This window comes from Pongo abelii, chromosome 6, assembly GCF_028885655.2.
Source record: "Pongo abelii isolate AG06213 chromosome 6, NHGRI_mPonAbe1-v2.0_pri, whole genome shotgun sequence".
In the NCBI taxonomy this organism is placed as follows: Eukaryota; Metazoa; Chordata; class Mammalia; order Primates; family Hominidae; genus Pongo; species Pongo abelii.
The window spans coordinates 19,409,671-19,425,058 of NC_071991.2; the positions used below are offsets into that span (position 1 = coordinate 19,409,671).

A 15,388-nucleotide genomic window follows, 5' to 3' on the forward strand; every position below is an offset into this window, starting at 1 on the left:
TGTCTTTGCTGCTGCTTCTCCCCTTTTGACTTTGTGACTTCTCTGCCTACAAGTTCAGTTTCATTCCTCAAAGATTGCAGCTGCCTCTGACCACTGAGCAAGGGGCACTTGCAGAAAAGAAGGTTTCTTGGGTACACGAAGTCATCCCAACTTGCTCCAACGGCAACCTTTCCTGGCTAAGTTAAGACCAACTTGAGTTCGGCTGGTGGACTTGAACTCTTATTTATCTTTGCCAACAGTTTCTGGGGCCTGCAAAATAAGCACGTTAAAATACCAGTGATTTTTTTTTTTTTTTTGGCTGCTTTGTTGAACCTTTGTGGCAGATTAAATGGGGGTGAAAATGGAAGCACATGGACCAAAAAATATGTAATTCACAGGTGTCACATCGCACTGTGAGGAATGATCTTTTTGGAGGCTGTTAAGTGAATGCCTTTCATAATGGAAGCAATAATGCCGCAGAAGGAGAAAAAAATCTCATTGGGACCATCATTCCCTGTGTCTCCTTGGTGGGATATGCATGCATGCTTAGTCTTAATTTCTATACTATTTTATAAAAAAAATTATCCTTCTGGCCCCTCTGACTGCATTGGAAAGGCTGCCCAGGGGGGTGTGCTAGGCAAACACATCTGAAATGCATTTTAGCTCTAAGGTGGAATTTAATGACTTGGGATTGGAAGCTCTCTATTTAGATGGAACAAAAGAAATGCTGTATCGTCAAGTGAAGAAAAAGACAAGCCAACCCAACCACACAGATTAAGTTAGAGGAAGAATCAGAGGTTTTTCTATGGGAGCTGCCGAGTTAAGTCAAAGGTCACGAGTTCTGTCCCATTCTGATAGTGTCTCTTGCCTTGACCCTTGGGAGTGTGTGGCTTGTGAGGGGAAGTTAGCAAGTACTGGGGAAGGGAAAGGGAAAATCCAGGGCGAATGAGTAAGAGCACACAGATTAAAGAGAAAAAAAGCATGCTTGTTAGTCTTTTAGCCATCTTTTTCATCATGCAGTATTGGACACATTATATATATGACCTATATGTCAGGCTGTAATCGTACACTGAGGAACAGCTGTGCCCATCTCACAGCTTTACAGTGGAGCATGTCTGTATTAGTCCGTTCTCCTACTGCTATTAAAAACTACCCAAGACTGTAATTTATGAAGAAAAGAGGTTTAATTCCCTCACTTCCGCAGGCTGTACAGGAAGCATGGTTTGGGAGGCCTCAGGAAACTTAAAATCATGGCAGAAGGCGAAAGGGAAGCAGGCACAATCTTCACATGGACAGAGCCAGGACAGAGAGAAAGAGAGAGAGAGAGAGAGAGAGAGAGAGAGAGAAGGGGGAAGTGCTACACACTTTGAAACAACCAGATCTCATGAGAACTCACTCTATCACAAGAACAGCAAGGGGGAAATTCGCCCCCATGATGTAGTCACCTCCCATCAGGTCCCTCCCCCAACACTGGGGATGATAATTCAATATGAGATTTGGGTAAGGAGACAGAGCCAAGCCATATCAATGGCCAAATACCTTGGAGGTCCTTTGGGTGTCCTCCAAGAATATATATATGTGTGTGTATATATATATATACACACACACACACACACACACATATGTGTATATATATATACGTACGTGTGTGTGTATATATATATACGTATATGTGTGTGTATATATATATACATATATGTGTATATATATACACGTATATATGTATATATATTTGAGATAGAGTCTTGCTCTGTTGCCCAGGCTGGAGTGCAGTGGTGTGATCTCAGCTCACTGCAGCCTCCACCTCCCAGGTTCAAATGATCCTCCTGCCTCAACCTCACAAGTAGCTGGGACTACAGGTGCATACCACCACACCCAGTTAATTTTTGTATTTTTAGTAGAGACAGGGTTTCACCATGTTGACCAGGCTGGTCTTGAACTCCTGACTTCAAGTGATCCACCCGCCTTGGCCTCCCAAAGTTCTGGGATTACAGGCATGAGCCACCGTGCCCAGCTGGACAAATGGGATTTCTGAAGTCAAACAGGAAGCTTGAACACTTAGTTATTTTTTTTACAGAGATATTTTTTATTTTCTTATTCTTTTTTTATTTTTATTGTTATTTTTTATTTTATTTATTTATTTTCAAAGACAGGGTCTCACTCTGTCATCCAGGCTGGAGTGCAGTGGTGTAATCATAGCTCACTGCAGGCTTGAACTCCTGAGCTCAAGCAGTCCTACCTCCTCAGCCTCTCAAGGAGCTGGGACTATAGGCACAGGCCACCACACTGGCTAATTTGTTTATTTTTTGTAGAGATGGTGTGGGGTCTCATTATGATGCCCAGGCTCATCTCCAACTCCTGGGCCCAAGCAATTCCTCTGCCTCGGCCTCCCAAAGCACTGGGATTACAGGCATGAGCCTCTGCACCAGGCCTGCTTGCTTCTTATTAAGACATTTCTCTCTTCCTTAAGTCTCAGTCTCTTGAAGTCTTGGGGTTCAAATATAGCATAAGTGAGAGGCCATGCATATAGAGCAGAAAAGAAAAAAGTTTTGCAGGATGCAATTCCTTCTGTTTGGTGGAAATAGACAAGGGATAGGGAGGGTAGTCAGTGAGCACTTGCTTAACATTGCCTGTCCTTCCCCTTCTTGCTCCTGGGCTCTCCTCTCTGCACCCTCTGCCACGGCTCTAGCCTGCTTGTCCTGATGGCAGTGAGGTTTGTATCTCAGGCCTCCTCTGCTGTCTGAACCTCCATTCTCATGTGCTTCAACTTTCCACTGGACTCTGACGCCATCTGGATGTCCCATGGATGCCTCGTGTACCACATATGAAGAATGGAACTCATTTTCTTCTCACACTCTCTTCTGTATGCCCTGTCTTTTCGAGCAGTGTTATCACTCATCTGGAAACCTCAGTTTTGCTCAGTTCCTCCTTCTCTCTCAGCCTTATCTCTTGCTTGTCTCCTACCCTGGGATGGTATCTCTTAAACAACCCTCAAATCTCTCCATTCCTTTTGATCACTGACCGCTGCCTTAAAATAAGCTTCCTGCCATCTCTCGCACAGGCTGCTGCAAGAATACTGCAACAGGTCTCATAATCTGCCTCAGAGCCCAGCCTTTATCCTCCTTTAACTGCCATGGAACCTTTAAAAAGTTCCTATATTTGGCCAGCTGTGGTGGCTCACGCCTGTAATCCCAGCATTTTGGGAGGCCAAGGTGGGAGAATCACTTGAGGCCAGGAGTCTGAGACCAGCCTGGAGCACATAGCAAGACCCCATCTATACAAAATTGTTTTAAAAAATTAGCTAGGTTAGTGTCACGCACCTGTAATTTCAGGTACTTGGGAGGCCGAGGCAGGAGGATGGCTTGAGCCCGGGAGTTCAAAGCTGCAGTGAATGCTCTGTGATTACACCACCGCACTCCAGCCTGGGTGACAGGGTGAGACCATCCTTAAAAAAAAGTTCTACATTCCTACATTCTCAGACCCAGTGTCCTCATTTGTGAAACAGAGGTTGTAATAATACCTTCCCCCTGAGCTTGTCACGAGATTAGATGAAACAATGGTAGGATAAACGTGAAAAATTTAGCAGAGTGCCCACCACACAGTGGGTACTCAATAAGTGGTCGCTGTCATTACTGTTAGTGCCTGGGGTCAGTCCTTGTGCTGTTATTGGCCACACTTCAGATCTTGTTACTTTCCTTCTTTATTTGTCACTTATAGATAAAAAGTTAAAGTCAAGGGACCCAGGGCTGCAGAATGACTTTTGTGGGCCCGGAGACTTTAGCCTAGATGGGCTCCTTCCTCCGTATAAAATACTAAAAATTAGATTTTATGACTGTGTTTCTATTATTGTCTTGAGTACTCTCTGAAGAGCTTGTAATCTTAAATGGCAATTCTCTGATCTCTGGAGACTGTGTAAATTTAGACAAACATATGTGTAATCTCAAGTCCTGGGTTAGGATTTTTGCCCCCAGTTCTGAGCACATCCATCTTGTTTGTCTCATTATGCTGTTCCTTGGATTTGGAAAAAAAAAATCCAGTCTTTTAGGGACCTAAATTTTCGCAGATATTTCAGTTTCAATGATATTTCTCAAGAGAACCCAAAATCTCATATCCTGTGCACGCTTGAGCTCTGAAACTGCAGCTTTTAGTTAATGAGCAACTCATCCTCTCTCTCTCTGAGAGCAGACATAGACTCAACTCTGATTTTAACTTACCTCAAGGAGTTTCCCTTTCTTTCTTGCAAGATCACTTATATATTTTAAAATTGTTTTATTGAGTGTTTTTAGGTATCTTGCTGGAAAATTCTCATGTTGGATAGCCTTTCATCTTGCAGTGAATAGAATTGTCTATCCTAAGTGTTATTTTCTTAACAACTATTTTGAGTTTTTTTTTTTTTTTTTTGGTTTTGTTTTTGTTTTTGAGACGAGGTCTTGCTTTGTTGCCCAGGCTGGAGTGCAGTGGCTCAGTCTTGGCTCACTGCAACCTCTGCCTCCTGGGTTCAAATGATTCTCCTGCCTCAGCCTCCCGAGTAGCTGGGATTAATAGGCATGCACCACCACACCCGGCTAATTTTTGTATTTTTAGTAGAGACAGCGTTCATCATGTTGGCCAGGCTGGTCCCAAACTCCTGACCTCAAGTGATCCGCCCGCCTCAGCCTCCCAAATCGCTGAGATTACAGGCATGAGCCACGGCGCCCAGCCGTATTGAGATATACAGCTCATATCACTCATCTATTTAAAAGCGTACAGTTCAGTGGCTTGTAGTATCTTCACAAATTTGTGCACCCATCACCATGAGCTAATGCTGTGACATTCCCATTACTCCAGGAAAATGCCCTATACACATTAACAGTCACTCTCCATTTTGTCCCCAAGTTCCCCCTTCCCTACTGAAAGCAACCATGGATCTACTTTCAGGTTCTACAGATTCACCTATTCTGTACATTTCACATAAATAGAATCACTACATGGCCTTTCGTGACTAGCATCATTTATTTGTCATAACATTTTCAAAGTTCACTCATGTCATAACTTGTATCACTACTTCATTCTTTTATATTGCCCAATATCCCATTGGTCTGGAGATACTATATTTTGTTTCTCCATTCGTCAGTTTGGTGGACATTTAGCTAATAAGAATAATGCAACTGTGAGCATTTGTGCACAAGTTTTTTTGGGGACGAATGTTTCCATTTTTCTTGGGTGGAAATTTCTTAGGAGTGGAATTGCTGGGTCATATGGTAACTATATTTAGCATTTTTTGTTTTTGTTTTTGAGACAGAGTCTTGCTTGGTCACCCAGGCTAGAGTGCAGCTGCCATTATCTTTGCTCATTGCAACCTCCTCCTCCTGGGTTCCAGTGATTCTCCTGCCTCAGCCTCCTAAGTAGCTGGGACTACAAGTGCACATCATCACACTCGGCTAATTTTTGTATTTTTAGTAGAGGCTGGGTTTCACCATGTTGACCAAGCTGGTCTCAGACTCCTCAGGTGATCACCTCAGCCTCCCAAAATGCTGAGATTACAGGTGTGAGCCACTGTGCCCATCCTATATTAAGCATTTTGAAGAACAGCCCAACTGTTTTCCAAAGTGGTGGGACAACTGTACATTCCCACTAGTAATGTTGCATCACAAGTGATTTTAAAACCAAGCACAGGTGTTTGTACTCAACATGGGAAGAGTCTTTGTGGAGTTTTGAGGGCAGTTCAGGGGATGTCATTTGACGATGTGTTACACATCAGTGTGGAAGCAGATTCAACATGAGGGAACAAGTAGAAAGTGCTGGAGTACTCTAATTCTCCGCCGATAGGGTCTCTATGGAGTTGGTGGCAGCAAGAAAAGATACCAGGATTCCTGAAGAGCGTATTGGACGGTGGAAATGATTCTCAAGCAGAGAAATGATGCTTGTCTGACATTGATTGAGGTGCTTGCTCAACCTTTGCTTTTGATCTTGGTATTACAGAAAATAAATTTCTGTTTTCGGAGAAGCAGGAAAGGGAATACAAGCTTTGCCACTAGGTAATGGAGAACCATCTCACGACCGGAGCAGGTTTCTTGGCTCTTGACTTGCTTAGGGGATGTCTTCATGGGAGATTTGGATCCTTCTGGGCACTTCCGGCTGCCCAGGCTGTGAAAGCCAAGGAGGCTGGTCCTTCTTCTTTCTGCCAGTGGCAGCAATGAAACGCTGGATATTGGATTTCCATCATTTAAATGGGTAAAGTGTGTGTGTGTGTGTGTGTGTGTGTGTGTGTGATTGTGTGTGTGTGTGCTGAGTAGCTGGAACATTTGAAATGGCAGAAGGCAATGAGAACCCTTAACAACAAAAGTTTTCTAGTTAAGTAATAAAACCTCCCATAACTCCAGGATTTAAAAATTGCCCATCAAGCTGTTTATCCTATAATGGAATAATAGGTTTAAAGCTGCCACCATCCTGGGAGCTTGCAATTGCTCAGTGAGGCTTGTTACAGAGGCCTCCAAGTCTACTTGGCACGGTTATCACCCGTGTGGGTTTTTTCCTTTCCTCTGTGATTTATTCTCAAACATTTTGTATTTCCTCTTGCCATTTAGATAAAATTTAAATAAAACCATTAGGGAAAGAGCTGTGTCAGAATGTTGGACCCTTTAAACTCAAGATAAAAATCAATCTATATGTCGCTTTCTGTTCAAATGAAGCAAAAGCATCTGCAGTTTGGCAGTTATCTGTGACTTGCTGTTTTTATTCTGTGCTATTTCTTCTTGCTGTAGTTCCTCCTAGCAAAAGGGAAACAGGCGTGAATAATGGCCCCAGTTCTATCTCATTTCCTGTGTCCTCTTTCGTCCTCATTTCTCCCAGTTTAGATGGTCTCTCCCTTTTACAGACCCCCATCTCATCCCAGTCCCCAAAAGGAGAGAGAGGATTCTTTTATATTTATTTATTTATTTTTTTGAGACAGAGTCTTGTTCTGTTGCCCAGGCTGGAGTGCAGTGGTGTGATCTCGGCTCACTGCAACTTCTGTCTCCGGGGCTCAAGAGATTCTCCTGCCTCAGCCTCTCGAGTAGCTGGGACTACAGGCGTGCACCACAACGCCCAGCTAATTTTTGTATTTTTTGGTAGAGACGGAGGGAGAGGATTCTAACCAGACTTTAACCGCAGAACTCTTTGTGACGTTGACCTTCCTCTCAATAGAAATGTTTTCAGGGCCTATACCTGAGTTGGATAAATTGAGGACATCATTTTTTTCTGACAGGTAATGTTAAAATTTCTGTTGAAGCTGCAGCGGAGATTGAGTGATACATCCTGGTATGGTGGTTTTCTAATAATTCTTTTTTCTCCCACTTTTTCTAGGCTTATCCAAATCCCTTGGGCTCATTGAAGGTTATGGTGGGCGGGGTAAAGGGGGCCTTCCGGCTACTCTTTCCCCTGCTGAAGAAGAAAAGGCTAAAGGACCCCATGAGAAATATGGCTACAATTCCTACCTCAGTGAAAAAATTTCACTGGACCGTTCCATTCCGGATTATCGTCCCACCAAGTAAGTTCTGGTTCAGTCATTTGGGGAGCTTGATGGGTCGTCAGAGTGGGTATAGACCCCTAAGTCTGTGATATTTTCCACTGTTATTTGTAACTCTTGGGGGAGTTTTTATTTTAGTTTCCTCTTTAATAAATAAACTTAGTACTCCTGTTGCATATGAAAGATTAGCTAAACAAAAAAGTTCAATTGTTATCAAAGTGTTCCAGAAACATACAGAAAGAGCCTCAATACAAAAAGCTTTATATTTTATTATTATTATTATTATTTATTTATTTTTTTTTTTTTTTGAGACAGAGTGTTGCTCTTGTTGCCCAGGCTGGAGCGCAATGGCGCGATCTTGGCTCACCGCAACCTCTGCCTCCTGGGTTTAGGCGATTCTCCTGCCTCAGCCTCCTGAGTAGCTGGGATTGCAGGCATGCGCCACCACGCCTGGCTAATTTTGTATTTTTAGTAGAGATAGGATTTTACCATTTTGGTTAGGCTGATCTCGAACTCCTGACCTCAGGTGATCCTCCCACTTCGGCCTCCCAAAGTGCTGGGATTACAGGTGTGAGCCACCACACCCAGCCATTATTATTATTTTAATGTTTATTTTATGTTCAGGGGAACATGTGTAGGTTTGTTATATAGGTTAATTGCATGTCACAGGGGTTCAGCATACAGATTATTTCATCTCCCAGGTAATACAATAGATAGTTTCTTGATTCTCACCCTTCTCCCTCCCTCCACGTTCAAGTAGGCCTCATGTCTGTTGTTCCCCTCTTGGTGTCCATGTGTACTCAGCGTTTAGCTCCCACTTATAAGTGAGAACTGGTGGTATTTGGTTTTCTGTTCTGAGTTAGTTTGCTTAGGACGATGGCCTCCAACTCCATCCGTGTTCCCACAGAGGACATGATATCATTCTTGTTTATGGCTGCGTAGTATTCCATGGTGTGTATGTGCCACATTTTCTTTATCCAGTCTACTATTGATGGGCATTTAGGTTGATTCCATTTCTTTGCTACAGTGAATAGTGCTATAATGAACATACCTGTGCATGTGTCTTTATGATAGAACAATTTATATTCCTTTGGGTATATACCCAATAATGGGATTGCTGGTTCAAATGGGTCTGCTTTGAGTTCTTTGTGGCTTCACCAAATTGCTTTCTACAATGGCTGAACTAATTTACATTCTCACCAGCAGTGTATAACCATTACCTTTTCTCTACAGCCTCTCCAGCATCTGTTATTTTTTTTTACTTTTTAATGATAACCATTATGACTGGTTGAAATGGTATCTCATTATGGTTTTGATTTTCATTTTTCTAAAACAAATCACCATGATCTCATCCCTTGGGGACAGCATCTATTGAAGTTTTAGTAGATTGTCTTTGAGTCTATTTTCTATACCGATTATGAGCCTATGATATCTCACATTTTCCCTTTGTCATTTAACATTAAATCATGAGTATTTTCTGATGTTATTAATGATGATCTGTTTCCATTGTTGGAAATTTAGGTTATTTTCAATTTTTCATTATTATATATAACATTCTATTGAATGTTTTTTCACTCATATCTTTATATGTATTGATTTGATATTTATTTTCTGAATCCACACTTCTGAAGGTATATAGTAGAGGGATATTTTTGTAGATTCTTGATACGTATTGTAATATTTTCCTCCAGAATCTATAGTAATTCTACTCTTGTTAGAATTTTACTAGACCCTTCCAATACTGGGTACTAGCATGTAAAAAATGCCAAACTGATAGGTTATTGTTTCAACTTACACTTTTTTGCATGAGATTCTTGCCTTTTAAAAAGCTTGAGGCTGGCAGGGCGCGGTGGCTCACGCCTGTAATCCCAGCACTTTGGGAGGCTGAGGAGGGTGGATCACGAGGTCAGGAGTTCGAGACCAGCCTGGCCAAGATAGCAAAACCCCGTCTCTACTAAAAATACAAAAATTGGCTGGGCGCAGTGGCAGGCTCCTGTAATCCCAGCTACTCGGGAGGCTGAGGCAGGAAAATCGCTTGAACCAGGGAGGCAGAGGTTGCAGTGAGCTGAGATCGCGCCATTGCACTCCAGCCTGAGCGACAGAGCGAAACTCCATCTCAAAACAAACAAACAAACAAACAAACAACAACAACAAAAAAACTTGGGGCAGAGTACAGTGGCTCACATCTATAATCCTAGCACTTTGGGAAGCCAATCGCTTTGGGCAGATCGCTTGAGCCCAGGAGTTCGAGATCAGCCTGGGCAACATGGCAAAGCATTGTCTCTACAAAAAACATAAAAATTGCCAGGCGCGGTGGCCTGTAATCCCAGCACTTTGGGAGGCCGAGGCGGGCGGATCACGAGGTCAGGAGATCGAGACCATCCTGGCTAACACGGTAAAACCCCGTCTCTACTAAAAATACAAAAAATTAGCCAGGCGTGGTGGTGGGCGCCTGTAGTCCCGGCTACTCGGGAGGCTGAGGCAGGAGAATGGCGTGAACCCGGGAGGCGGAGGTTGCAGTGAGCCAAGACTGAGCCACTGCACTCTAGCCAGGGCGAAAGAGCAAGACTCCATCTCAAAAAAAAAAAAAAAAATATATATATATATATATAAATTAGCCAGGTGTGGTGGTGGCGCATGCCTATATAGTCCCAGCTACTCCTGAGGCTGAGGGTCACCTGAGTCTGGGAGGTAGAGGCTGCAGTAAGCCATATCATGGCACCACTGCATTCCAGCCTGAGGAAGAGAGTGAGACACTGTCTAAAAACTATTTGTGTGCATCTTGGTTGGATTATGAGGGGTCTTTGTTTTGTGCTGTCAGATTTAAGAATTGCTTATAATAGACCAAAGAGGTTGGACATAGTGTCAAGATGCTGGAGAGAAAACCCCTATGTTCCAGGCAGAACTCCACCTCCGCTTCTCAAACAGATTCTCCATTTTCTATTAGATTTGTAGTGTCTCTCTTTTTCTATTTAGAGTGTGGCCTTGCTTGAAGTAGATTATTTCTTTCTCAAATGAATTTTGTACAAATCAGTTAAGTGTCTTGGTTACTGAGAAAAATAGATTCAAGATAAAGAAAATTATCTTAAATGCATTTAAATTTGCAGCATTAGCTGAGAAACCTGTTAAATCTCTCTCTCTACCAAATAAGCATGTATTCATTTAGAATCACTAGGAAAATATACATCACCCCTGCTGGAAGCTATTTTGTGTCCCTGGACTTTTGCTCTCCAAAACATCTGTCTGTTTTTATTTCCTGATGCTCTCTCATTAGCCTTTCTTATTAGGACATTGGCAAATAAACATGGCCCTATTTTTTTGTACTTCTATAAGAATGAAAATGCCTCCAAAACGAGGTTACTGGAAAAGAGCCGGTTGAACAAGTACTGTTGAGCACTTATGAGCCAGATAGTTTTCTCCCCACTGGAGATAGACGATTGGATGAAGCACAGTCCTTGCCTGCTTACATCTTGTCTAGGGAGGAAGACAGATATAGAAGCAGATCAGGTCAGCACAAGGGTACATGCCGGCTAGAGATTCACACAGCATGTGCAGTGAGGGTCTGAGAAAGTTTCTTGTTTGAGATAATGCTTGAAGGACCATTAAGGGATAGAAAGTTGAAGATGGGGGGCCAGGCGTGGTGGCTCACGCCTGTAATCCTGGCACTTTGGGAGGCTGAGGCAGGCGGATCACCTGAGGTCAGAAGTTTGAGACTAGCCTGGCCAACGTGATGAAACCCCGTCTCTACTAAAATATACAAAAAAAGAAGCGGGGCATGGTGGTGCATTCCTGTGATCCCAGCTACTTGGGAGGCTGAGGCAGGAGAATGGCTTGAAACTGTTAGGCGGAGGTTGCAGTGAGCTGAGATCATGCCACTGCACTCCAGCCTGGGTGACAGTGAGACTCTGTCTCAAAAAAAAAAAAAAAAAAAAAGGAAAATTGAAATTGGGAGAGGGATAAGGGTGGACCAGGCAGGAGGACAAACAGAAGGAGCACATTTGGTTGGGTATGACGTGGCGTACTCAGGGAGGAACCCATGGCCTAATATTGCTGTGTGATGTAACATGATGGCTTGAACATACCATTTACATGCAAACCTTCCTGAAACCCTATTAAAATGATAGCAAAGGAACAGAGAGAATGGCAACTTACAAGGAAAAAAACCACAACAGGTTGGGTGATGATCACAGGGAAGAGTGACGTATACAAAGTTTTGGAAGGTGGAAAGAGGATGGTAATGGCAACTGACAGAGCAAGCTGGGTGAAGCTGAGACCCAACCTCCCACATGAGTGGGTGGGGGTGGTGAGAGCAGAAGAATGCAGTCTAGCCAGAAGTCCCCAAAGACTCAAGAATTGGAGATGACAGGCATTTCTGATGGCTGGAGGGGGATTTGAACAGAAGGGATGCAGTTAGCAGTTATGTCCCCAGATCCTTTCTTCAACTCTGCACAGCCAGAGACTGCCCTTTCTCATCTGGCAGAATATGGGAGGTTTACTCCCTGGAGAAGATGAACTATGGTTCATAGAGGTGGCCTTGGAGAGAGGACAACAAGGCTGCATATGAAATGGGATGACTTTCCAGCTCCATTACCCCTCTAGTCTCTATTACTCCTGTAAGCAAGAGTTTGAAGAATCCACTTAAAGAAAATTATTCAGCCTAAGGAAAAGACTGATAGATCTGACAGCTGGGGGTACCCCTAAAATGGCTGGGTTCTGCTCATTAACTATTAGTATGGCATGCCAGTTGTAAGGCTTCATCCTTTTGCATAAAGCAGTCCTGCTCTAAAATAAGAAAGGAAAGGCAGGATCACTAGACATCTCAGTAGAGTCTTTGTTATAAAAGAAGTTAACAGCAACAGAAAACAGTAAACAGAAACAACAAACTTTAAAACTATAATGAATGACTTAGGAGATCATAGAATGTTTTGTTTTGTTTATAAACCAAGAGCAAATAGATATATTAAGATAATAATCATAAGGCCAGGTGCAGTGGCTCGTGGCTGTAATCCCAGCACCTTTGGGAGGCTGAGGTGGGTGGATCATTTGAGGTCAGGAGTTTGAGATCAGCGTGGCCAGCATGGTGAAGCCCTGTCTCTACTAACAATACAAGAAAAAATTAGCTGGGCATAGTGATGCATGCTTGTAATCCCAGCTACTTGGGAGGCTGAGGCAGGAGAATTGCTTGAACCTGGGACATAGAGGTTGTAGTAAGCCCAGATTGTGCCACTGCACTCCAGCCTGGGCAACAGAGTGAGACTCCACCGCACACACACAAAAATCATAGAATAAAAAATAAATCTTAAAAGTTAAAAGTTAGACCTGTAGTCCTAGCTACTCAGAAGGCTGTGACAGTAGGAACACTTGAACCTAGGAGTTGGAGTCCAGCTTGGGCAACATAGCAAGACCCTATCTCTTATAAAACAAAAATTAAATAGAAATAAGTAATTTAATAAAGAGTTGGAAGACAGCATTGAGAAAAGTTCTAAAAAGTAGAAAAAAAGAAATGAAAATTAGGAGTGGAAAGATCAAAAGAAATTAGATCAGTCCAGTAGGTTCAACATCCACTAATGAGAAAATCAGAGAGAACAGAGAGAAGAAAGTCGTCAAACAAATGATGCAAGACAATTTCCCAGAATCGTAGGATGTGAGCTTTCAGATTAGAAGATCCTACCCAGTTCCTACATAATTCATGAAAAGAAAAAAAACTGAACTCACATCAAGAAATGGAAATGTAAAATTTCAAAACAACTTGGATGAAGAAAAAGTCCTGAAAGCTTTCAGAGAATAAATGCAGATTACATGTAGTTGGCATAAGACTCCTCTGTAGAAACATTAGAAGACAATGGAAGAATGCTTAAATAATTTTGAGAGAAAAAAATAATGTTCCATTTAGAACTCTTAACAGTCATCTATAGAATACTTTGGGCCAGGAGCAAATGCAAAGTAAACCCATCGCAAAAATGTAGGCTCTTAACAATTTTACCTTCTCTGAATTTGTTTTGAGGAAGCTACTCAAGCACATGCTCCAGCAAAACAAAGGAGTCAAGTGAGGAAGATGATGAACATATGCTCCAGGGTGACATTCTAGGGTGACAGCCATGTAGCAGACCAAGAGATCAATTATTCCCACATCTTTAGAGAGAAACCTCCTAGAGCCTCGTGTGGATGCAGGAGGATGCAGGGCTCCAGGAGGTATGTCTCTAAAGGAGGTGGGAAGTGGCAACATTGTTTGATTGCCTAGAATTTTTGACTGCATTGAGATTTTTTCTTAACCCCTCTTTCAAAAAGCTTGGGACTGTTTACTGATTGTGTTAGGCCATTGTGTTGCTATAAAGGAATACCTGAGACTGGGTTATTTATAAATAAAAGAGGTTTAATGGGCTCACTTTTCTGTAGACTGTCCAGGAAGCATGGTGCTTGGCTTCTGCTTGGCTTCTAATGAGGCCTCAGGAAGCTTACAGTCATGGCTGAAAGCAAAAGGTGAGCCAGCCTGTCACATGGCAAGAGTGGGAGCAAAAGAGAGAGAGCGATGGGAGATGGCACACACTTTTAAACAACAAAATCTCATGTGAAATCACTCATCATCCAGAGGATGGCACTAAGCCATTTATGGAGATCCACCCCCATGATCCAGACACCTCCCACTAGGCCCCACCTCCCACACTGGGAATTACATTTCAACATGAGATTTAGCTGAGACACGCATCCCAACCATATTACTGATAGACACAAAACAGCTTGTGAAAAAGCAAAGCGATTAATACAGAAAAAGAAGCTCTCCAATAAACAAACTATACTTCCATATACTCTGTAGCTCAGCTCTGAGCAATATATTGTAGTCATATAAATGTAAATATTTCATATTGATTTAAACACAAATTATGGTATAATTATTGGAAGAAGGAGGAGGCAAAATGTGTATGTGAGGCGTGGGTAGTGTAAGAAAACTAAATCTACATCTTCAGTAACAGGAAGTCAATTGAAAATGTCTATTACACATCAAGAAACAGTAACATAATCATTGTTATTTAGCAACATGGAGATTACAGGAGTTGAAGGAGACCGTATATGTTTTATTTTAACAAAATTTCAATTAAACAATAACTATAAATCTATACCAAAAAATGCAAAATGTGTGGGATGAAAGTACAGTAGAAGTTGGAGAACTAGCTTGAATGATATGATCATATTTAGATTATCCTGGCCACTATGTGTTGGGTAAATTTGAAGGTGAATTTTGAAATAAATTTGAGAGCTTGCCCATAGGCCATAGGCAGTAACCAAAGAGACCGTTGTAAATTCTGATCTCCACAGCAAAAGTTACCAAATTAACCTCTCTTAATTGCAAATTAATCCCAGCCATCAAAGAGTTGCAAGGCCCTTGCCTCTAGAAGCAACTTCTCTGACATTTGAGCCCTGGGGATGTAAGGAGAGGCAGCTGCCTGAGGCTGAGCAGTTTCCTTCCTCCAGAGAAATTATTCCCCAATGGGTAGGATCCTTTTTGTTAAGCCCCAAACAGCTCTAACAAGTTTTTGAGAAGCTTTAAGTAGGCTAATTTCATTGCAATTTTAAACAGAACCTCAAGTTGCTTTAATTCTTACTGTTTATTGCTATATTACACTTGAGAAAATTGTTTTTCTTATAAATATGAATGAATGTTTAGGTAGCAGTGAGATTAACCATTTGTTTGTCACATTTCAGGCAAATGAATTCCAAAATGCTGTTTTCCATTTTGTTTTAATTCCGTGACTTTTTTTTTTCTTCCACTGGACAGATATTTTAAACTTGTATGAATCCCAAGCTGTCAGTCTTTCCATTTTCATTTCTTCCCTGCTTTAAAGTGTAAAAAGATATTATCTCTCAGAATACTTATAAATATTCTATTCTGTTTTGTGTTGCTTTTCTGTGACTCTTTTATATTTC

At 42.0% G+C, this 15,388-nt stretch overlaps 1 protein-coding gene across 1 annotated transcript in view; it reads left to right on the plus strand.

Annotated features, from left to right (window-relative positions):
* The window catches only part of GALNT17 (polypeptide N-acetylgalactosaminyltransferase 17), a 591,258-nt gene that overhangs the window by 197,667 nt on the left and 378,203 nt on the right, over positions 1-15,388 (plus strand). Inside the window, exon 2 of the mRNA XM_054559161.2 lies at positions 7,303-7,486. Coding sequence (XP_054415136.1) covers positions 7,303-7,486 — 184 coding nt within the window. The remainder of the gene's footprint in view (positions 1-7,302; positions 7,487-15,388) is intronic.